At 37.6% G+C, this 24,893-nt stretch overlaps 1 protein-coding gene across 2 annotated transcripts in view; it reads left to right on the top strand.

Annotated features, from left to right (window-relative positions):
• The window catches only part of Mcu (mitochondrial calcium uniporter), a 193,712-nt gene that overhangs the window by 119,189 nt on the left and 49,630 nt on the right, over positions 1-24,893 (top strand). For both annotated transcript variants that reach the window (XM_070020533.1, XM_070020532.1), the window contains exon 2: positions 24,628-24,697. In XM_070020533.1, the coding sequence (XP_069876634.1) occupies positions 24,628-24,697 (70 nt within the window). The remainder of the gene's footprint in view (positions 1-24,627; positions 24,698-24,893) is intronic.

The following is a 24,893-nucleotide window of genomic DNA, read 5'->3' on the forward strand; positions in this document are numbered from 1 at the left end:
AACTGACCAACTTGGAAAGAGAACATTTATGAATAAAGTGCCTTTTTATGAGCAAAGGCATCATTTAGCAATGTGATATCAAATCCAGAAGTGTAAACTCCAAAGACTGTAGAAACCTAAACCTTTAATGATGATGAACAATCATGCAAAACTTGGAAAGTAGTACAAGAGCATCTGTGAACTTGATGCCACTTTTCTTCACATCTGTACTATGAGAAGCATCTTTCTGATTATGAAACAATACATGATTACTATAAACTAATTGGAACTATGAAAATAATCTAAATATATGTTCTTTATGGAATGTGTATTACAACAGCATGATACTTTAAACCTACACCCAAAGATTTTAAGGCTTAAAAAATGACCTAATTTAATCTCCTGAAATTAACTGGAAATGTTTGAGACCAGATGGCAGGAGATGAAGAGGAATGGTCATGTCAAGAAAGAAGAGCCACATCAGATGGAAGAGTACCAGCAAGGCACTTAAGTAAACTGATAAGACCTAACTGCAAACTTAGGTTTCAGTACAGCACTCTGCAACTACTTTTAACCCAAGTGGTACAAATGATCTGGCATGGCTGATTGAACAGATCTTCAAACAAATGTTGTTCCTGGCATAGCATTCCTCTAAACAGTTCTTACATGCTGCTGATGTTGGTTTTTAATCTATTATTTCCTGATGCATTAAAACTTATCGAGTCTGTAATTTATTTCTTTAAAGATGAGCTCATCTTAAAAATGTAGTGTGGTGCCGAGCGCTAGTGGCTCACACTTGTAATCCTAGTTACTCAGAGGCTGAGATCTGAGGATCATGGTTCAAAGCCAGCTGGGGCAAAAAAGTCCCTGTGAGACTATTATCTCAAATTAACCACTCAAAAACAGGAAGTGGAACTGTAGCTCTAAGTGGTAGAGTATTAGCCTTGAGCAGAAAAGCTCAGGGACTGTGCCCAGGCCCCAAGACTGACTGAAAAGAAAAAGAAAAAGAAAAAAAAAAAAGAAAGTAATGTGTGAAGAGGGGACTTCAACTAAAGGTAGCAAATTAAAGAATTTTTACTTTTCTCCTAACATTTTAAGCTCACTAAAACCAAGAAAATAGGAAAATAGAAGTCTATCCACTAGTGAAACTAAGCACAAGAGCAAGCTCGTATATCAAATAGTGAAATGTAACTTGCTAAACTCTGTGAAATCTAAACCATATTCAGAAGCAGGTTGAACCTACTCTGGGAATCCCAAACAATGTTACTTTTAAAAGTCCAACTAGTGAGCCTTTATTGGAGCGCTAAGAATTAATTTTTCATAGGCTCAAAGAAATATTTAAGTACAATGGTGCAAATAGCACTAGGTGGACAATGATGGCTCACACCTGAAAGCCTATCTAATAAGAGGTTGAGATTTAGAGGACTGCAGTTTGATGCTAGTCTGGACAGAAAAGTTACTAGCATTCCATCTCCATAATAACCAGCAAAAATCCATCTAGAGATGTGGTTTAAGTGACAGAGCATCAGCTGAACAAGTGTGAGGCCTTGAGTTCAAACTTCACCCAATAACAGCAAAAAAATAAAATATAAACAGGCGTATATTTGTTGTTTTTATTTACTTACTTTGTAGAGTTTTGTTTATGAGACAGGTTCTTGCTATGTACCTCAAGCTGGCCTAGAACTCAAGATCGTCCTGTCTTGCCATCCCTTGAGTGCTGGGATTAAAGGCATTCTAGCATGCCTGACTTATGACAAAAGTGAGTGGGCTGGTCCTGCGGCTTAAAGTCAGGGCCTTGGCACTGTCTCAGCTTTTTTGGTCAAGGCTAGTGCTCTTTCACTTAAGCCACAGCTCTACTTTCAGCCTGTTAGTAGTTAATTGGAAATAAGAGTTGGACAGACTTTTCTGCGTAGGCTGGCTTCAAACCTGGATCCTCAGATCTCAGCATTTGAGTAGTTAGGATTATAAGAATGAGCCCCCAGTGACCAGCTTATAATGATATTTTTAAAGAACTTGTTCAACACAAGATTTATGAACAGATAACAGAACAATAGAAAAAGATAGAAATCCATTGGTTAAAATAAAAAATGAAGTAAAAAAAGACACTGGCATGGTAATTCACACCTCTAATTCTAGCTCTTATAAGGCTGAAACAGGAGGATTGTGATTCAGAGGCCAGTCTGTGCTACATAGTGAGATCTTGATTCCAAAATAAAAGCATAAAAAACTGTAAAAATTTTAAATAGCAAAAATTAAAGCCTAGCATGTCAGCTAGCTATACCTATAATTGTAGCTACTTGGGAGACAGAGAACCCAGTGTAAGGCCAGCAGGGAAAAATCAGCATTATCCTATCTTGAAAACATTTTTTTTTTAAGTACCGGATGTGTGTCTTTAGTGCTTGTCTAGTTTCTGGTTTATTCACCAGAACCATAAAACAAAACAAACAATAGTAAATGTAATCAGGGAGAACAAAGGATATCTATCATGTGCATGGGTTCAACTAACTTTTTCTATCAGAGGCTAGTAAATATTTTAGAGTTTACAGCCATACAGTTGCAGCTATTAATTCTACCTCTTATAGTGTAGAACCAGCTACATATATTTTGTATTGTTATTTACTAGAGATTTGGGGTTTTCAGTTCAAGTTTCAGTGTGAGCATTAAAGTTATGACTTCATCAACCGTGACTGTTATCCAGCTTGGGAGACACAATGGCTGGTTGTGGTGGCAAGTACCTGTCATCCTCAGTGACATGCGAAAGCATGAATAGGAGGATCACAGCTCAGTCTAGTAAAATACAATCCATGCAAAAAGGGGCTGAAGGTCTGGCTTAAATGATAGCATGCTTGCCTAGCAAGCACAAGGCCCAGTACACCAAAAATTAAAATAAAATAAAACTTTATTTAAAAAAACAAGTGATGGGCTAGAATTTGTGTGCTCTTAGTTACCAGCTTTAGTCACTTAAACTGAAAGTGAAATAATATTTAAGACTATAATAGGAAAAGAATTGTTTTCTAAAGTAATTAAATCCTTAACCCAGGAACAATACTATAAAACAATGATATCAAGGAATGTCTCGATGAAGTTACAGAAAGATGAAGGATAAAAGATGAGAAAGAATTCTGTGAACATCTAGGTGGATAAGGGGTAGAACTTGGCTTACCTTAGCTTTCTCTTCAATAAAAATGAGGGGCAGGAGTTAGATAGAAACAATTCTATCATAGCTAGAGGTTAACCCAAGATTTGTTTTAACCAATGAGACACTTTAAACATAAATACAACACCTGAATGTCCAATAGTATGGGAAATCTCAACAAATACATCATCCATAAGATCTTAGCAAATTGTATCATGATAAAAATCCACCATTGTCAAAACAGAAAATTAAAAAATAAACCATGTAAAAAATAGTGTGATAAGATATAAAATTGTTCCACTGCAGAGCTAATATGCCTCAGTGAAATTTTTCAGAAATAGGAATTTTTAGAATATATTGAACATTTATAAACTTGATATTATAAAAGAAGATAAAAGGGAATGTAAATGTGTTTCATTCTTCGTAAAAAGAGATCAAACCAGGTACTGGTGGCTCAGAGTAATCCTAGCTGGTCAGGAAGCTGAGATCTGAAGAACACAGCTCAAAGCCAGCTTGGGCAGAAAAGTCCATGAGACTCTTATCTCTAGTTAAGCAGGAATAATCCAGAAGTTGAGATATGGTGAAAGTGGTAGACCTCCAGCCTGAGTGAAAAAGCCAAGTGAGAACCCAAGGCCTTGAGTTTAAGTCCCAATTCAGGCATTAAAAATTGAGGAGGATCAAAAATTCACTTAGAGCTGGGCATCAATGGCTCATGCCTGTAATCCTAGCTACTCAGGAGGCTGAGATCTGAGGACTGTAGTTCAAAGCCAGCCCAGGCAGGAAAGGCCATGAGACTTTTGTTGTTGTTGTAGAAATACTGTATAGAGAGGTTACTATTACATGAGTAAGGTAATGAGTACATTTCCTATTGACCATTGTTACCCCCTCCTTTGTTTTTCCCCTAGCATCCCTTCCCCCTAAGTCCCCCCACCTTATCTCCAATAAACCACCAGAAAACCAGAAGTGGCACTGCAGCTCAAGTTGTAGAGCACTTGCCTTGAGCTGAAGAGCTGAGGGACAGCACTCAGGCCCAGAGTTCAAGCCCCATGACCAACCAAAAAAAAAAAATCACTTAGATTTCAATATAGCTAAACGTTGTGCCCACCTCTTAATATTTATATAATATTTATATATTATATTTATAATAACCTTTTACTTTTTCAGAAAAACATGAGTTTTCTTTTAGGAATTATTATACCATGATTCAACACTCATTAGCACATCTTTCATTTTGCATTATACTTTTCTTCTGATAATTTAATGAAAACTTTAAAATACATTAAAAATGACATGTAAGAATAGACAAAAAGTTAAATAGATCATTAGTAATAACTTAAGCAAAATGGAATTTTTTCTGGCTTCCTAAACTTTAGTAACTGAAAGTTATTCCCTTCCAGCCAGTTGGTATGTTTTAAGTAGGAGTCCAGTATGATGGGAAGAAAGCATAGCCCAGTGAGTGAGGTTACTGAGTTTGACTGCAAAAGAAACTTTGGGGCAACCAGGAAAACAAAGTAAATTGATAGAAACATGATGAGTGGCATGTCATTATTTTGTTGCATTTAGCAATTTAATTGACCAATAAAAATTGAATTGCAGCCAACTCACTGTGAATATGGCTTCCTACTTTTTAAATTGCCAATGAATTCATAATTACTTACTGGGATCAATTTCTTAGATTCTTCCTCTGACACCTTAAAAATAAAATCCAGGAGGATTCAGGGGTGTATCTTTGGTTACTTGTTTCTCTTCAACTTTGTTGCTCATTACTACATAGAGCAATATAAAGCCACTCTATTGCAAAGCAAATATATCCATTTGAGGCAAAATACAAAATACAAGTAAAGTGACCAAACTTCCACCATGAAGGACAGACTTTCCTCAGTTATATTGTTTCTTAACTCTTGTATCTGGCACCATTGGCATGATATAGTAATAGGACCCATTAATTCTATATAATTCCACTTCAATGTAGTGTACCAGCTTGGCATTATTGACCTTACTCCTCTTGTTAGAATCTGCAGAATGCTGGCTTGCCATACAATGTAAGGAAACCTAAAGTTTCACCTGCTTTGGATAAACCTGGGAATCTGTTCTTTAAACTTTGCTTGTCATAACCATGTTCTTAAGTATTAAATTACTGTTGTTTTTAGTGGGACAGTTATTATTATTGTAAATGAGAATGAAAAGAAGTATATGATGCTCTTCCTATTTTCATAGATCTTCCTAGTTAGTACTTTACACATCAGTAAAGTTGGAAGTCACTTAGTTTTATAAAGAGATGAGGAAGCAGTAGTAGCCTCTTTAATGGGACTTCAGTGACCCAGAGGGCTCTGAGATTTTGTTTCTAAGAAAGTTAATGTTATTGAGTTCTCTTGCATGTTCTAAGTCCCTTAGCAAAATCTAATCAACTACTAACTCTAACCTCTAAATAATAATAATATTTTGACTTGCATTATCCTCTTAGAATTTGTAAGGCAGAAAGTAGCTGTTTGAAAAATAGGAAAAATCCACAGTGGTATTCCCTTTTGGAGAGGAATTAGATGAAAGGAGAATAATAGAGATCTCAAAAGGCATAAATCGCTTTGTAATTAAGCAACTGTTTGGGCTCACTGGCTTTTGTTTTGTTTTGTTTTGGTTGGTCTTGGGGCTTGAACTCAGGGCCTGGGCATTGTCCCTTAGCTCTCCAGCTTAAGGTGAATGCTCTACCACTTGAGCCACAGCAGGGCTTCTGGTTTTCTGGTGGTTAGTTGGACATAAGAGTCTCACGGACTTTCCTGCCTGGGCTAGCTTCAAACCAGGCTTCAGATCTCAGCCTCCTGAGTAGCTAGGATTATAGGCATGCGCCACCAGCGCCCAGCTACAATGGCTTTTTAAAATATAATTTAGAATGAAAAGTTCCTTTAAGTTATTATTCTCTTCTGGCTTTTCAAATTCTCATGGGCCTTAAAGGTAGGATTAGCTGGAGTGGATAGGCAAGTGTGAGCAGGCCCATTGTTCTGGTCTCATAAGGACATTCACAATGTTTTGCTAACTCATGTTATGAAAATACAGAGTACTGTTCTGAGAAGCCACTGAAGTTCTCTGGTCTTTCTGATTTCTATAATTTTCATTTTAGAATCTTGACCTCCCTTAACACAACCTGATTGTAAACTTGACCAGCTTCTACTTATTGCAATTGTTACCAAAAATCTTTTTTTTTTTTTTTTTTTTTGCCAATCGTGGGGCTTGAACTCTGGGCCTGAGCACTGTCCCTCAGTTCTTCAGCTCAAGGCTAGCATTCTACCATTTGAGCTACAGCACCACTTCCAGTTTTCTAGTGGTTTATTGGAGATAAGAATCTCACGGATGTTCCTGCCCGGGCTGGCTTTGAACCACAATCCTCAGATCTCAGCCTCCTGAGTAGCTAGGATTACAGGCATGAGCCACCGGTGCCCAGCTAAAAATCAATTATTGAATTATTTAGTAGTGTTGAATCTAAAGAGGGAGAAGATGATATTCTAGCTATCTTCAAAGACCTTGAATTGTCAAGACATTAAAAAAAGATACCCCAGTACTATCTCAGAGTGTTCTTCCTCCTGGCCTTGGATATTTTTTTATTTTTGTTTTTGAGGTAGGTCTTGCTAACTTGCAGATCTTGAACTCTGGTCTTCTGACATTTACCTCCAAATAGGAGGTGATCTCAAAACCAGACTATTCTCAAACTCTTGATCTTCTGACCTCTACCTCTGAGTAGCTGAGCTTATGGGCTTGTACCTTGTGTCTGGCCCCAGAGTGTTGTCTTAATATTATTCAATGACATTAAATATACTGATATTCTATGTTATACACTAAAAATTAAGTTACTTCTAACAACTAATGCTTTCAATCTTCCTTTGTCAACAGATGTTGATTTTTTATTTTACCTATAGGTAAAAAAATATTTTTTTCTCCTGGACAAGCAAAGAAAAGACTTGGAATGTTGAATTTTGAATGACCTTTGAAAATTTGGGGGGAGACATCAATGGTAAATGGTGCCTAGATTAGCTAGCATCTATAAAACTCAATCAGAGAGTGGGTCACTTTTCATCTGACAAATTGAGGTAAACTAGAAAAATCTTTTGTAGTTTAACTGAAGAATGACTTTGAGGAAGTAGCTTTTTGCCAAGTTGTACATTTTGGTGAGAAAGGAAAGTAGCAATGGAGAAAGAACAGAGAGAAGACTTTTCATTATGAATACACATAAACCTCTATGCCTTTTATACATTTGAAACTCTGTTGTAGATTTGCATTTTTATTTATAAAAGATAGGCTTTAATGAAGTAGAGCTATGGCTCAAGTGATATAGCACCAGCCTTGAGCAAAAAAGCTCAGGGACAGCACCCAAGCCATGAGTTCAAGCCCCAGGACTGGCACAAAAAAAAAAAAAAAGAAAAGATGACCTTAAGGAATGACTGCTGTGTTTCATGTAAAAGCCTTAAAGGACATACTAGAAGTCTTGCTCCCACCTTCAAGGGAGGTGGGAGCCTAAGTAAACCTCCTGAACCAAGGCTACTTAGGCCTGCACCTAGGTATTACAAAATGTTTTTATTTAAAAGAAAACCCCACAGCAGCTCCTTACCTGACATACTTTTATTATAATTTGAAAAATGAATTCCTTTCCTCTCCTCTGTTTCGGGTACTTCCCTAAGGTACTGAAGATCTTATCATATCCCCAGACTAAGAACTCGAGCTCTTAGGCAATGGTTTTTAGGTAAGAATGAAGTTCCACACCCCACCCACTCATGCACAACTAACACAAAACTTACTGGTCCTTCTATTAGTACTTCTTAGCATGTTGTTCCCTCTAGCCCATCATGCTAGGTACTCATCATTCAGTTCATATACCAGCATACTCTCAGTTACTGAAAAATGAGTCACAGGATTTTACCTTCAAGGAGTTTTCAATGTATAAGTATCTAGTATTTCAGTTGCATAGTCTGTAGTCCATAGTAGTTCTGCTGGAGGCTTGTTTAACAGTAGATCACCTCCCCAGAGATGGGGGGAAGGAAGGGATAAAGAGAGGAAAGGAAAGAGGGAGAAAAAGAAAAGCCTTGTTTCCCAAATTTTTATTTTGAAAAATTTTAAATCCACAGAAAAGTTGAAAATATAATACAGAAGCCTCCCAAATTTCATTTGCCTAGATACACAAAAGGTTAACATTTTCTGATGTGTTTGATTTTGGGTTTTGTTGGTTTTTTTTTTTCTTGCATTAAGCCTATTGAGACATTGACATTTCATCTATAAAAAGTTTATCATGTCCCTTAAGAACAAGGACTTTCTTCTTACAACCATGATACCATTATTATATTCAAGAAATTGAACATTGACACAGTATTATTAATGAATATATAGTCTATTAAAATGCAGTAAAATAGTATTTTAAATGAAGGGCACAATTTCTCTCGAGGATATATCTGAGGGAAATATATATATACTTTGTGAAATGGAGTGGTATATGTCTGTTATAGGGAAGGAAGTAGTAATTGCTTGAAGTGGGCATCTTTCATCAACGGAAATATGTCAAAAAGATAGAACCCATTTACAATGTGTTTCAAAGAATATTTCATCAGTGCTATGTATGAGTACAAGATATATTTACAGGCTTTATGTTATTTTGCATAGTAAAATTTATAGAGAGTTTTCTTAGCAGGAAATAAGATTTTATAAGTCATGTGCCATAGGAGCTATCAAATTTTATTCTTTTTTATTCTATTAGATATACTGTACCCATGGACTGCTTAATTAATGGAAGAAAATTAATTTTAGCTATTTCATACTTTTTGCTTAGGATATCACTCTTATAGTAGCCAGAGAATAAATGTTTAAGTGATTATTTTTCACAATTGCTCCAACTTCACTTTGAGAGAAGCACAAAAAGAATTGCTAGTTTGGGAAGTGCAGTTGTGGCTTAAATGAAAAAGAACCAGCCTTGAGAAGCAAAAGCCAAACAAGAACATGAGTCGTCCCAGAGTTCACATTCCCACCACCAGCACAAAAAAATTAAATGAGCAGAAGAAAGAATCACTATTACTGGCATATGGCCAAATAATTATCCTTTGGGATTTCTTCATCCATTTAATTAGAATTTCTTCGTGGGATAAAAGCAGTAAGTTAACAACAGTTTTGGTTTCCCTACCATGTTCCTCCATAGGTATTCTCTCTGTTTTTTCTTCCTAATGGTAACGTGATACTAAGTTTCACACAATAAGTGAACTTGGACTTTGTATATCAGATGCTGTTCCTAGAGTCAGTACTGTTTCTGCCAACTGAAATTGAATTTTGCTTTATCCAAAGCATCCTCCCATGTTTGTTTACTTTCTCGCTCATGGTCATTACTCCTGTCTATGAGAAACAGAGAGCTCCGGGGCTGGGAAGGTGGCTCAGTGGTAGAGTGCTTGCCTTGCATGCATGAGGCCCTGGGTTCGATTCCTCAGCACCACATAAGCAAAAAGAAAAAAAAAGCAGGAAGTGGCGCTGTGGCTCAAGTGGTAGAGTGCTAGCCTTGAGCTGAAGAGCTGAGGGACAGCCCCATGCCTGGAGTTCAGGCCCCATGACCGGACCCCCCCCCCAAAAAAAAAACAAAACAACAAAAAACAGAGAGCTCCTATTCTGTAGGAAACAGACTGGAAAGACAGAATAAAGATCTCTGATGAAAATCAAACTTTTTAGAATTTCATTTTTTTACACTAAAACATTGGGTTCCCAAAGCCTGTATGAAATTCAGAGATTGACACTTTCCTAATGAAATTGTTCCCTTTATGTGAAATGTAGTGAGTCAGCTAATTTTAAATTTCATCTGGTGTTTAAATATTGTGAGTTATATGAGCAACTTTTTGAAGAATATATACTCCTTCTAAAAAGCTGTTTAAGACAGGCACAGGTGGTGCATACCTGTAATTCTACCACTGGGGAGACAGAGGCAGGACATCCTGGAGGTTTGAGATCAGCCTTGGCTATACATAGTGAGACCCTATTTCAAAACACACTGGTTTTAAGACCAAATAAGTTATATAAATACAAAGATTAAAACAACCCAAATCACATCTCTTTCTTTCTAGTCTTAATATGATTAATATATGTATCTGGATTGTTTTGTTTTGTTTTGACAGAATCTCACTAGGTAGCACTGGCTGGCCTAGAACTTGTGATCCTCCTACCTCAGCCTCCAAAGTGCTGAGACATCTGTTACATGTTAAAGAAGACCTTGACTTCTTCTCAGGGGTAGAATAGTTTTGCAGTCCATCAAGAAACAAAGATAAGTTCTTTAACTGTCATACACATACATACACATGTACACACACATAGTGTTAACTGTAACCCAGCTGATATTAAAAGCCCCTGGTATTATCCCATCTTACTGTAGAATACTTGCTGTTTTCAATTGCACATGGAACATTTTTTTTTTCAAAATTGACCACAAGTAAATTCTAACCTCAAAGGATTGAGATTCAGGATCTTCCTTAACCCCTGTAGAATTAAACTATAAATCATCAGTAACTACAGTAGTGAATTACTTTTACTGAAAAATCTTCCAATATTTGAAATGTGTATTAAAGAAGAAATAATGGGCCAGTGGCTCAGGCCTGTAATCCTACTCAGGAGGCTGAGATTTGAGGATCTCAGTTCAAAGCCAGCCCGGGCAGGAAAGTCCATGAGACTCTTATCTCCAATAAACTAGTCAGAAAACCAGAAGTGGTGCTGTGGCATGAGTAATAGAGTACTAGCCTTGAGCTGAAGAGCTGAGGGCCCAGGCCTAGAGTTCAAGCCCCACAACCAACAGGAAGGAAGGGAGGAAGGAAGGAAGGGAGGAAGGACTGAAGGAAGGAATAAACAAATGAACAAAGGAACAAAGGAGAAAAAAGAAAAGAAATAGTAACCAACAGTAACAAATTAAGGGAAAAGGAGATCTAGCTTATCAATATTAAGAACAAAAAAGGGGACCATGACTATAAATTCTGGTAGAGCGCTTGTTCTAAGTAAGTCATTAAGTCTCTCATGGGGCCTGAACTCTGGACCTGGGTGCTATCCCTCAGCTCTTCAGCTCAAGGTTAGCGCTCTACCACTTGAGCTACAGTTCCACTTGCTGCTTTTTCTGCTTATGTGTGGTGCTGAGGAATCGAACCCAGGGCCTCAGGCATGCAAGGTAAACACTCTACCACGGAGCCACCTTCCCAGCCCACATCATTTAAGTCTTAAAAGTCATTAAAGTGCCATGCAAAAGAGAAGATAAAATTAGAGAGTTAGGATGGTCTTTATACAATTTAAAACTTGGTCCTTAATCTATTCTACCTGACTCCAGCTGATCTTTCCTCACTACTTAGAAATCACATGGGGACCAATCTCTTAGCAAGCAATTCAAGTCACAACTTCACATAATCTGAAAGACTCCCACTTGTACATGTAAAGATTCCCATTACTAATACCATTACTGTCCCCTTCATTTCATAGGCACACACATCCCGATTTCTTCAATTATGATTTTTTTTTTAGTGGTTCTGGAGTTTGAACTCAAGGCTTTGCATTTTCCAGGCAGATGCACTACCATCAAGGCCTGAACTCTGGGCCTGGGCACTGTCCCTCAACTCTTCAGCTCAAGGTTAGCACTCTACCACTTGAGCCACAGTGCCACTTCCGGCTTTTTTCTTTTTGCTTACGTGGTGCTGAGGAATCGAACCCAGGGCCTCAGGCATGCAAGGCAAGCGCTCTACCACTGAGCCACATTCCCAGCCCGAAACTCTTATCTCTAATTAACCACCAAAAAGCTGAAAGTGAAGCTATGGCTCAAGTGGTTGAGGTGCCAGCCCTGAGCAAAAAAGCTAAAGGATATTACTCAAGTCCTGAGTTCAAGCCTCAGTACCAACACACACACACACACACACACACACACACACACACACACACACACACACACACACACACACACACACACACACACACACACACACACAATGATCAAAATCTGTATTTCATAAGGCCAGAGTGTTAAAAAACAAATTCTTAAGTTTCCAGTTAATTGAAGGTAAATTTGCTTTTCTTATGGTACTCCTGTCAAGTAATCTATCTTAGGACTGAAGGAACATTATTAGTCATGATTCTGTTGCCAGTATTATACTGAAACATTATATAAAGTTATGCTGAAATTTATAGTAGTATTTCCTTTTGAGAATTCCAACTAAGCAAGACAGCTAGTTAGGGTGGAAGTACAGGCAGCATGCTCATTTTGTTTTTAATTCAGTAAGATAGCTTCCAATAAATAGGAAAGGAATTCTGACATGAAACCAACTACTTATCTATAACTCTTCTTTTCTTTTTCTTTTCATTATTATTATTATTATTTCATTATTATTATTATTATTATTATTATTATTATTATTATTATTATTATTATTATTATTATTAGCAGGTCCTGGGGCTTGAACTCAGGGTCTGGGCAGCACCATCCCTGAGCCTGTTTGTACTCAAAGCTAGCACTCTACCACTTGAGCCACAGAGCTACTTCTGGCTTTTTCTGAGTAGTTTATTGGAGATAATAGTCTCACGGACTTTTCTGCCTGGCCTGGCTTCAAACCACTATCCTCAGATCTCAGCCTCCTGAGTAGCTAGGATTATAGGCATGAGCCACTGACACCCAGCTTACCACTCTCTCTTTATGTTTGATTCTTGTGAGTCAATTGCATGTGCAGACAGGAGAGAGCAGAGATTTTATAGCAGCTGCTGTGTCCCTCTCATTGCAAAGGAATAAGAAAAGCCTGTCGTTATTTATATTTCTGAGTGGTAAGTGCATTCTTTTTCAGTATTAGCTAAAGCCAGAGCAAAAAGGGAAAACATTCAGAGCTTCTTAGCTTGAAATTGGCTGCTGAATACACATGCAGAAAATGAGAAATGACCTGTCACCACCATTTCTTTCCCTTTTTATTGTAGCCTTACCTAAGAGCAAAGAAAGTCTAAGGAAAGGTCAAAATAAAGAAGCAACATGGGATTGTAATTTGCCACTATCTCCCACTGAATGATTTTTTTCTTTAGCTTTTCAGATGCTTTTTAAAGTTTAAAACTGAATTTTAACATTTTATTTCTTCTTGGAGGATTTTTTTGTTTTTTCTAAATTTTTATATTATCTTTAAGTATTTGTACAAAGGGGTTTCAACTCAACATGTCAGAATTTTAACATTTTATTTCTTCTTGGAGGATTTTTTTATTTTTTCTAAATTTTTATATTATCTTTAAGTATTTGTACAAAGGGGTTTCAACTCAACATGTCAGTTTATAAGTACAGTGCAACTTGATCAACATCACCCCTTTGGAGTTTGAATTCAGGGCCTCTCACTGTCTGGGCAAGTACTCTGCCACTTGAGCCATATCCCCCCAAGGCTTTCTTTTGCTTGTTTGTTTTTCAGATAGGGTCCCCAGCTTTTTGCCCAGAGTTAACTTCAGACTACCATCCTCCTACCTACAGCCATCTGCATAGCTGGGGTTTTAGGCATGCACCATCAAATCCAGTTTGCTAGCTCTTTACCTGGGCTAGCCATGAACTGTGATTCTCCAAATCTCTGTCACCTAGGTTAGCTGGGATTATAGGTATGTGCCACTATACTGTTACTGTACTTTTTACTAATATATTTTTACCCTTAAGAAGAAAAAAATGTAAGACATATTGAGGTCAGTCAATATTTAATTTTTTCTACTTTAGTTTTTTATTTTTAACATTTTTCAAACCTATAGGAAAATTGCAGAAATGTTACAATGTACAGTCTTCCACCCTGTGCCTAGAGCCATCAGTTATTAATGTTTTGCTACATTTCCTTTCTTTTTCTCTTTATAAATACATGGCAGATATGCACACATGCATGTCATTGTAATTTTTCTTAATCCATTGAAAGTAATTGCTAAACATCATAATTATCTACCTCTAAATAGTTCAGCCATGTTTTCCCTGAGAACAATAACATTCTTTAACTCTTGTGCATAGTGCAAAATCTGTTATTAATATTCTAGAATCCTTTCTATTACTTGTGTTTTTGTCAGTATTCAAGAACAAAGGAGCAATGGGGGGAATTATTAATAGCAGCCACCCACTTACTAAGTTATTCATCACTGTGTGAATGTAAAAAAGAAAAGAGTCTGAGTTTCCAACCTGAATAAATAGAAAGAACTTGCCAGACAAGGCTGTATAACATTAAGTAGGCCTACTTTCCTGAGCCATTTCCCTCACCTACTTTGCCATGTGTGATATGTATCAGGAAAGAATGCATTGCTATTTATTTTCATATTTATAGGTTGACAGAGTTGGAAGGATCTTACAATGTTTGTGAATAATTCATTCATTTTACAAATGTGAAGAACCGTGCCACTGGAGATATGTGACTGGAACCTAGCTTTCAAGCTCTCAATACAGCATCATTTCTGTTATGTCACATTGCCTCTCCAATAGCCTTAGGTCTTCACACACGCATCTGAATAAGCGAGTGAAGTACAAGATCTGAGAGTCCAGCACATAGCGAACTACTATATGAATTTCATTTGGAGGAATTATAGCAGGGGTCCTCAGACTTCAATGTACATGTCAATTTCTTCCTGTTATTGTTAAAATGCTAGTGATGATTCAGGTGGTCTGAAGTGAGACCTAAGAATCTGCATTTCTGACAGGCTTCTGGGTGATGTTTGATCAATTACCTAGAAGAAGAACAGGACTTTCAGAGCTCCTAAGTAAGAAAAATACTTTTAAAAAGCTACAGAAATAGCCTGGTGCTGGTGGCTCATGCCTGTAATCCTAGCTACTCTGGAGCCTGAGATCTGAGAATTGAGGTTAAAAGCGCCCACCTAGACAAGAAAGTCCATGAGACTCTTAACTCTAATTAACTGTCAAAAAGAGCTGAAAGTGGAGCACTAGCCTTGAGGGAGAAAAAAAAGCCCAGGAACCAGGCCCTGAGTTCAAGCCTGAGGACACACACACACACACACACACACACACACACACACACACACACACACACACACACACACACACACACACACACACACACACACACACACACACACACACACACACACACACACACACACACACACACACACACACACACACACACACACACAGCGCTTTCAAATATTTACTTTGGTAGAGAGAGTAATGTAACTAACACTTTTTTTTAACCTATTATCAAGCCACTATGTTGAAAAGTTCTTTGTAGTATTCTAACTTTTATAATACTTCAAAGGAGGCTTTATTAGCATGTTAACTTAGATGCAACTATCTTACCAATACTTTTACATTAACAAATGGTGAGATTGTAGGATTGGGGGGGGGGGCAGGAGGGGAGGATGGGAAGGGATGGGAAGGGGAAATAAAGGAGGAGGCTACAATGCTTGATAAGAAATGTACTCATTAACTTGCCCATGTAATTGTAACTCCTCTGTACAATATTTTCACAATAAAGAAAATAAAATAAAACCAAAAAAATGGTGAGATTGTGTAGATTTTAATAGGGAGGAAATATGAATTCAGGTCATAAAAGAATCATTGTTAAACAGCACTACATGTTTTTTAATGTACATATAATGTACTATGTGATTTCTTTTGTTTTTGTATAACCCCCATGGTATAACCCCTGTTTTTACTGTATTTGATTCTGGCACCCTGTATCTTGTTTGCACATTTTTCTAATTTGGGTAGGGGAAGGGAAATAACAAAATGCTGAAACAGGCTGATACATTGTAATAATGAGATATACAAGACACTATGTTGAAAATGAACTCTACATCTTGGTTAGGGGTAGGGGGTGGAGTTGTGAAGGAGGGGAGAGAAGAGATGGCTGGAGAAACAAAGGAGGGAGCAACAATGCTCAAGAGGAAATGTACTCATTACCTTGCTCATGTAACTGTAACCCCTCTATACAGTATCTTTACAATTAAAAAAAAAAAAGCACTGCAAAAAGTACAGCCCCTAAAGTCCCAGTGTTTAAATACAAACATTATTTAAGCCAACATTCATCTAAAGAATACTATTTTCATGTTACATTCTTATTTCTTTAAATCTAAATATATGTTTTGCTTTGAAATTTGTAAAATGCAAAATGAAAGGTACAAATGATAGGTTTTATGTAACCATAAGGTCCTTTAAAAATTGTGTGGTTTTATATTAAGCTGGGCAACAGTGGCTCATACCTATAATCCTAGCTGCTCAGAAGGCTGAGATCTGAGGATCACAGTTAAAAACCAGCTCAGAAAGGAAGTCTGTAATACTCTTATCTCCAATTGACTAGCCCAAAGTGGAGCCAGAAGTGGTGCTATAGCTCAGATGGTAGAGTACTACCTGGAGCAAAACAGCTCAGGGATGGTGACAGGCCCTAACTTCAAGACCCAGGACCCACACTAGAGCTTGACTTACCTCACTTAACATGAGAGGCTCAGAGAGACAAATGATGCATATTCTTTCTGATATGGGAAACTTAGATCTAAAATATACTACAATATAATAAATTATACAGGATTCTAGATACACCAAGACCAAAAGAGGATACTGTTAGGAGAGAAACACACAAAGGCAATTCCTATGTGCCTCTCTCTATATAGATATAGATATAGATATACATACATACATATACACACAAACATACACAGAGAGAGAACGAGAAACAAACTCAGAGACCTCTCTTTAAAAAAATTTTTTTTAGTTCTTTGATGATTCTGTTTTCTTTCTGTATTGTGTATTCAAATGTGTATCTTTAGGAGGGTGGGGGAGAGGGTACAGAACTCGAGAAAAAATGGGTGAAAAAGTGCAGCAGTGGAGCTCACCAGCCTATGATGAAAATGAACTATACAACTTAAGGGTTAGAGACAGGAGGGAGAGACTGAGACAGAAGACACTGTACAAAAGGAAATTTACTCATTACCTCACTCATGTAATTGTAATCCCTTTATTACCTTTATAATAACAATAAAGTAAATTAATTTTAAAGGGAATTTTGTATTTTTTGTTGCTGTTATTTAAAAATAGTAACAAATGCTTGCTTCCACAGCACAGAGACTAAAATTGGTATGCTATGATAAGGACTAGGTTTTATGTTTTCTGTTATATGTGAAATCTAGACTGAAAAGATACATCGATATCTACATATCTTTGTATCTTTATCTGTTTTGAGTGTTTTGTCTTTTTGTGCTTGTACTAGGGCTTGAACTCAGGACCTTGAACTCTTGTTTGTTTTTTAATCATAGTTAGTGTTCTACCATTTGAACCACACTTCTACTCTGGCTTGGTGTTGGTTAACTGGAGATTAGAGTCTTGCAAATTTGTCTGCCTAAGCTGGCTGTGAACCCCAGATATTCATATCTCAGCTCCCTGTGTAGCTAGAATTATAGGCATGAGCCACCTCTTCCCCCTGCACTCAAGCTAGTAGCATCAATTTAAGCTTTGTATCTTAAGTCATAGGATTAGAGCCAACAAAAAAATTAAATTAGTTTGATTTGCCTCTAAAGAGATATTTCATACCTTCAAACCAAATTATTAAATTCAAGTCAAAACTTCTAAGTTCTTTACTACTACCATAAATTATGCAACTTCCCTACATTCACCTTTCACAGTTGAGAAGAGCAAACTCAGCAGGATATTCCTGCCAGCAACTTGAGAAGACTATCCGGTCTAAATAACCTGTCAGTATTCCCAAAATATTCATAGCCAATTAGACATGCATCTCGAGTAAGGAAGAGGAGGGAGGGAAGAAGTGCCCTTTATTTAAGACTGTGGTCTTAATTGTATTAGGAAACAAACATCTACTAATTATTTCAAACTACAGCAAAGTCATTGTAAGTTTCTCCTCCACCATTTCCTCCTCCTCCTTTTCTCTGTCTCTTTCTGTCTGTCTCTCTCTGTACCCCCCTCTTTGATTTTTGTTGTTTTTGTGTACAGCCTTGTGCATTCTAAGCACACTCTACCATTTAGCTAACACTCCCAGAAAACTTGATATATTTTAAAACTTCCAGCATCAATCATTTATTATATTCTTGCTATTAATTGTTTGACTAAAAAGCTTGCTATTTTCTCAAACTTATACTAAAAATAAAAATAGTATAGCACAAAATATAATTAATTTATGGACTTGTGGAATCCAGTTTAGACTGGCAATGCTTCTTTGATCTTGACCATCTATAGCCCCCTTCCTGGCATTTTGTTTGTTCATTGTCAGCTATTTGTTGCTACCATTGTTGAATGAGAAAAGGCAAAGGCAGGGCTGGGAAGGTGGCTCAGTGGTAGAATGCTTGCCTTGCATGCATGAGGCCCTGGGTTCGATTCCTCAGCACCACATAAGCAAAAACAACAACAACAAAAAAAAAACGGAAGTGGTGCTGTGGCTCAAGTGGTAGAGTGCTAACCTTGAGCTGAAGAGCTGAGGGACAGCGTCCAGGCCCAGAGTTCAGGCCCCACGACCGGACCAAAAAAAAAAAAGAAAAGGCAAAGGCAAATCACTTTTATTTCTCTTGGCCTTATTAGACTACAAACTACAAAAAAACTAAAAGAAAGAGAAGGACTTTTCTGTGTTTATGAACATGTAGTAAATAAGCTGGGCAAGATAACTCAAGAGGATGAGTCAGTGGATGGCTTGAGACCAGGAATTATAGGCCAACCTAGGACTATAACAAAATGAGACTCTGTCTCTAACTAAATAAAAATATTTTGTAATTGCCAGTGGCAATTTTGTAATTGCCAATGGGAAGGTTTTAGGAAAGCAAATCATCTCTAGCCTACAGAAACTTTGTTCTACAGCAAGGATCAGCAGATGTGTTTTTTAGGAGCCAGATTGTATTTTTAGGCTTTTTGAGACATGTGGTTTCTGTTGTAGCTACTCAGCTGTCTCACAACTACCTAGCTACTGAAAATTCTGCTGTTGTGGAGGAAAAGTAGATTAACTAGCTATAGATGTGAGTGATCTTGACAATGCATCAATAAAGATTTATTGGCAAAAACAGGTGGCTCATTTGCAAACCATGTGCTGGCATCTAATCAAAATTTCACAAGCAATCATAGATTGGCACACCTCTCTATCCCTCTCTTATTATTGTTAAGGAAAATTTACAAACTCATTGAGAATTGAGAACTGCCAGTTTTAAAATGTCTCATTAGACATATTCTGAACTTTTATGTATTACTTTTATGTAAAATAAAGTGATGGCTGGAATTTTCTTTAACATACTATATGAGGAAAAAAACTGGAATGGGACTAGATAAACTGAGTTTGACAAAATGTTGAGAAACATTGAAGCAACTGACAGATATGTAAGACTTTCCACACTTTGCTCTCTACTGTGTATGTTTGAAAATGTCTGTATTAAAAGTTACTTTAGCCGGGCGCTGGTGGCTCACGCCTGTAATCCTAGCTACTCAGGAGGCTGAGATCTGAGGATCGCGGTTCAAAGCCAGCCCGGGCACGACAGACCGTGAGACTCTTATCTCCAATAAACCACCAGAAAACCGGAAGTGGTGCTGTAGCTCAAGTGGTAGAGCGCTCGCCTTGAGCTGAAGAGCTGAGGGACAACGCCCAGGCCCAGAGTTCAAGCCCCACGACCGACAAAAAAAAAAAAAAGTTACTTTATAGCCAGGTACTAGTGACTCATGCTTGTAATCCTCACTATTCAGGAGGCTGAGAGGTGAAAAGTAGAGGTTCAAAGCCAACCAAAACAGAAAGTCCACAAGACTTCATCTCCAATTAACTAGCAAAAAACCAGGCTTGGAGGGGTGGCTTAAATAACAGAGTGCCAGCCTAGAACAAGCAAACCAAATGGGAATACAAGCCCCTGACTTCAAACCTGGAACCAACAAAACAAAACAAAAATACTACATAACAAATAATGGCCTAGCAAAGGCAGCAGTTTTTCCCCCCTTCTCATGCCTTAAAACAGGAAGGAGAATAAGAAACAGAAGTAAAAGCTCCATCTTCAGCACAACTAGGCAACTTCAAAGCATAGTAGATAAAGAAAGGCTGCCAGACCCAATGAAGGTCAAGTAGGTCCCATGAGATGACAGGTAGGGTTTCAGGTTCCCATTCTGGGTCACAGTTCTCCAAAGGAAGTGTCTGGCCTCAAACTTCTCCAAAGCAACATTTAACAGTTTATCAAGTCTTCTAGGAAAGACTAATTTAGGAAGTAATATATCAAGCTCCAGGTAACTTAGTTCTCATGAGGTCTTCTCTAGGAACAAGTTCAGCCAACAAAGAAACAAAAGCAGAAACTACTAGTAAAGAATTGGCAATGACTTCTGGTTTTTATTCTGCCATCATTGTGTGTGCACTTGACCTGGCTTCCCACAAGACTTTCAGAATCAAGTGATTCCTGGTCAAGAAACAAAAGCAAAATCATCCTGTTCCCTAATGGGGAACAACAACAACAACAGGTAATATCAGGTGCAAGTCTAAGAGTAGATACTGGAGAAGACCCCAAATGGGTATATGAGGAATTGCTTGAGATGGTACACATATTTATGTCGGTCAGGGTCAACCTATCAAGCCAAAATGTTAACACTGCCTAGGCAGCTCAGCATGTTAAATTGGAAATCTGATTTCTCATTTTCATTGATTGCCCCAACTATGTGCTCAGCAATAAATATGTGAAACCTTTTTGAAAAACAAAGGACTAGCAAGCCAGGTGCTGGTGCTTAATGCCTGTAATCCTAACTACTCAGGAGACTGAGACCTCAGGATTGTGATTCAAAGCCAGCCTTGAAAGAAAAGTCAGTAAGACTCTTATCTCCAAATAGCCACCTAACACCAAAAGTAGAGCTGTGGCTAAAGTGGTAGAGTGCTAGCTTTGAGCAAAAAAATCTAAGCACCTGACTTCAAGCCCCAGGACCAGCGCGTGTGTGTGCACACACACACATACACACACATACACACACACACAACAATTAGCAGAGAACACAGAGCCCATTTGACCAATAGAATAAAACTTAAACATGTAGAAGTTAGGTTTATAAAACAGAATATACATTCTTAAAGCTTGACAATGTAATAATATTACAAGCAATAACAGGAAAATGAGAGACAAAATTGTATTGTCACTTTTTAAATATTCAGTTACCAAAGGTTGACATGTAAGCAAATCTAGAGCTAGAGAAATGGCTCACATGGTATAACCCAACCTAGCAAGTGTGAAATCCCAAGTTCAAACCCTAGTACTGCGTAGATTGATTGACTAATTGATTGATAGTATTAGGATAGAGAAGAGTAGGCAGAAGTAAGTAGTTGATGCATAGATGAATAAAAGATAAATTCTAAGAGGAGTAATAAACTACATTGGAAGAGAGGAAGAAAAAAAGCATAACTATAATTAGGTCATTATTGCTCATAGAGATAGGATTTTTATATTCGAAAATAATTTTATGTAGTATAGAGCTTACTTATCATATAAGTTATTTGGCAGGTACTGTCACTCACAAACTAAAAAATTTAGGACAAGACAATATAATATTGGACAAAACAAAAAACAAAACAGGATCTGTATAGGGGAGTCTTTAAAATGTGTAACGATACAGATTGTAAAGGACAAGACGGTAGATTTCTTTATCTTAATCCATGCAGTTGATGCGCTTACACATAGTGAGCACATGTTCTATGTCAGGCACTGCTCTAAATGCTCTATATCGATTACTCAGTCCTCAAAAATTTCCTATATTAAATGTTAGTATTACTCCAAATCAAGGCATAGAGATGCTAATGAACCTCCCTAAGGCAGGCAGGATGGTTTCAGATTCTGTGCCCTTAACCACTACGTTGTTTTTTTTTTTTTTTAACTATTATGATTGTATGTAGTATGTGTAAAAATAGATAACTGACCTTAAAAGTCATGTGGATTCCAGGTAAGGTGGCCCATGGCACCAGTAATATGGAAGGTGAGGTAAGAATAGCAAGTTGGAGGCCAGCCTGGACAAAGTTAACAAGATCTTATGTCAAAGACCAAATATAAAACCAATGGCTGGGGGGGAGGGGGATGGGAAGGGGAAACAAAGGAGGAGGCTACAATGCTTGATAAGAAATGTACTCATTATCTTGCCCATGTAATTGTAACCCCTCTGTACAGTATTTTCACAATAAAAAAATAAAAATAAAAATAAAAAAACAATGGCTAGGGGTGTGCCTCAAATGGTAGAGTGCTTACCTGACATGCATAAGGACCTAAGTTCAGTCTGCAGTACTATCGAATGAATGTCATGTGGAGAAATGAATAAATAAGAATAAATAATCTAATATTATTTATTTATTTATTTGCCAGACCTGGGCTTAAACTCAGGGCCTGGGCCCTGTTCCTCAGCTTCTCTGTACTCAAGGCTAGTGCCCTACCATTTGAGCCACAGCTCTACTTCTGGCTTTTTCTGGGTAGTTTTTATTAGAGATAAGTGTGATGACCCCCCCCCCACTTCCCCACACACACACAAAGAATGTAAAATGTGGATTAGAAACAAAATTACTGATTATTGATTATTAAGAATAAAAGCAGGGCTGGGAAAGTGTCTCGGTGGTAGTGTGCTTGCCTTGCGTGCATGAGGCCCTAGGTTCAATTCCTCATCACCACATAAGCAAAAAAACCCAGCAGTGTGCTGTGGCTCAAGTGGTAGAGTACTAGCATTAAGCTGAAGAGCTGAGGGACAGCACCCAGGCCCAGAGTTCAGGCACCACAACCAACACAGAGAGAGAGAGACAGAGAGACAGAGAGAGAGACTATAAAGGCAAAACATTAAAGGCAGAACCTCCAGGCTTGAAGTAAATTAGGGAGTTAAACACTGGGTTACTGGAATTCAGTAAATTGTATAAACCTATCAGCATCCACCATGAGGGACTCTCCAGGCCAGGGGTGACCCAGAAGGCACAATGTCCTGAATAACCGGAATCAAGCCTGACCTCCGCAGATCCAAGAAATGGGTGAGAGGGAAACCAAGCACAACCGCCAAATTCCTGCTAACTGCGTAATTCTCGCTGCTGTACCTGCAGTTTGCTTGTGCTGGCTTATTGCAAAAAGGCTACCAGCATGTGGTTTGCAACCTTAAATACCCAGCAGGTCTGCATTTCGGGGTTGCACTCTGAAGCCCTACGAGCTGAATGCAGTTGCTGCACAATGACTCCTAGCCTAATTGATGAGTGTTGGGGTGTCTGCCTGGGAAATTGAGTCACAGACTTTTCTGCCTAGGCTAGTTTCAAACCACGATCCTCAAATCTCAGTTTTCTGAGTAACTAGTATTACAGGTGTGAGCCACCAGCTGAAAATTTCTTAAAGTATGAGGGGAAACTAACTATTGTAGATATTTAGATATATCATAATACTAGAATGTTGAAACAATGTGGTTACTAATAGAGGAGCAAACATATTAGAAATTCAGAAGTAGGTCCAATTTAATAGGATTTGGGAAGATTATAAAGATAACATTTCAATTAAAGTGAGGAAAAGATGAATTGTTCACCATATGGAACAGCTGTGTTGGTTTTAGAAGGAAATCAGTTATATTTCTACTTTTTAAACATAACTAAAATTAAATCCTAGTGAATCAGACTTAAACCTAGTTTGGTAACTAACTAAGGACTTTGTCTCTAGTTATTGTAGGTAATATTTCCATGTTTTGTAAGAGTTTGTTTCCCAGTTGGAAGGAGGGAGGGGATTAGTGATGTTCACATAAATAGTGCTGTTGCTGTTAAGGTATGCATCATCATAGTCTGTCCTAAATTATTACCTTTGGAGTGATGCCCTGGAAGATAACAGGCCTTGAGGATAATGCATCAGTTTTTAATCACTCCTTTTCTTTCCTTCCTTCTTTCTCTCTTCTTTCTTTCTTTCTTCTTTCCTTTCTTTCTCTTTTTCTTTCTTTGTTTCTCCTTTGGTACCTTTTTGAGGCTAGAAAAAAAGAAACCAAAAACTAAGCATTTGATGAGTTAGGAATGTCTTCATTTTTTTCCTGAAGCTTAGTTTGATTATGAGAACCTAAATTCTAGATTCACACCCACATTGATGAAGTAGTAAAGGAATGTATATAATCTTCTAACACTGAAGGTGGAGATTAAGAATGCAAGGACGGAGATTGCCTTCCAGTTAAAGGAGGAGACTGAGCAGAAAGACCCAGTGCCTATTCAAATAATGTAAATTCATGCTGCCTCTACTTGGTAGCTGCCTTATACTTGGCAAAAGATTTTTTTTAAAAAGGAAGTACAGATCTAAAAGCTAGCAAGAAGTCCCCTCAAAATTTGATATGATAGCACTTTAAACCATTATTTTTTAAAGTAAGTAAAGATTATTGTTCAGGTATAAGTCTAATCTTTGTTTAGTGTAATATTTGTGCTCATGTGTGTATGTAAATGTGTTTATAATATCAAAGCATCAAAATGTTCACTGTTAGGATGATATGAGCTTTTAAAAGGCTTATTTTCTTTGTACTTAAATTTGTGATTTCTGTACTCAAAAGCTGATGTGGCATACATGTGCATGACATTTGTCCTTTCCTAACAGTTGGTTTGATTCTTTTGTAGGTGCACCAGAGGCTCCCATCCTGGCAGAACCTAGGAGCTGTTTACTGCAGTACTGTTGTGCCCTCTGATGGTAAGTTTTGGGAAATCAATTTTAATTTCCTTGTTAGCTACTGTTTCCCTGACAATAAATTTATAAACCACACTACCTTACTTAAAGTAGTCTTGGAGGTCAGAAGGGAAAGGGAGAGGGTTAAAAATTAGGAATGAAATGTAGGTGAAGATCTAGTGAATTTACAGGAGAACAAGAAGAGAAACCAAGAAAAAGA

This window comes from Dipodomys merriami, unplaced genomic scaffold (genome assembly GCF_024711535.1).
Source record: "Dipodomys merriami isolate MVZ:Mamm:240054 unplaced genomic scaffold, mDipMer1.0.p SCAF_14, whole genome shotgun sequence".
In the NCBI taxonomy this organism is placed as follows: domain Eukaryota; kingdom Metazoa; phylum Chordata; class Mammalia; order Rodentia; family Heteromyidae; genus Dipodomys; species Dipodomys merriami.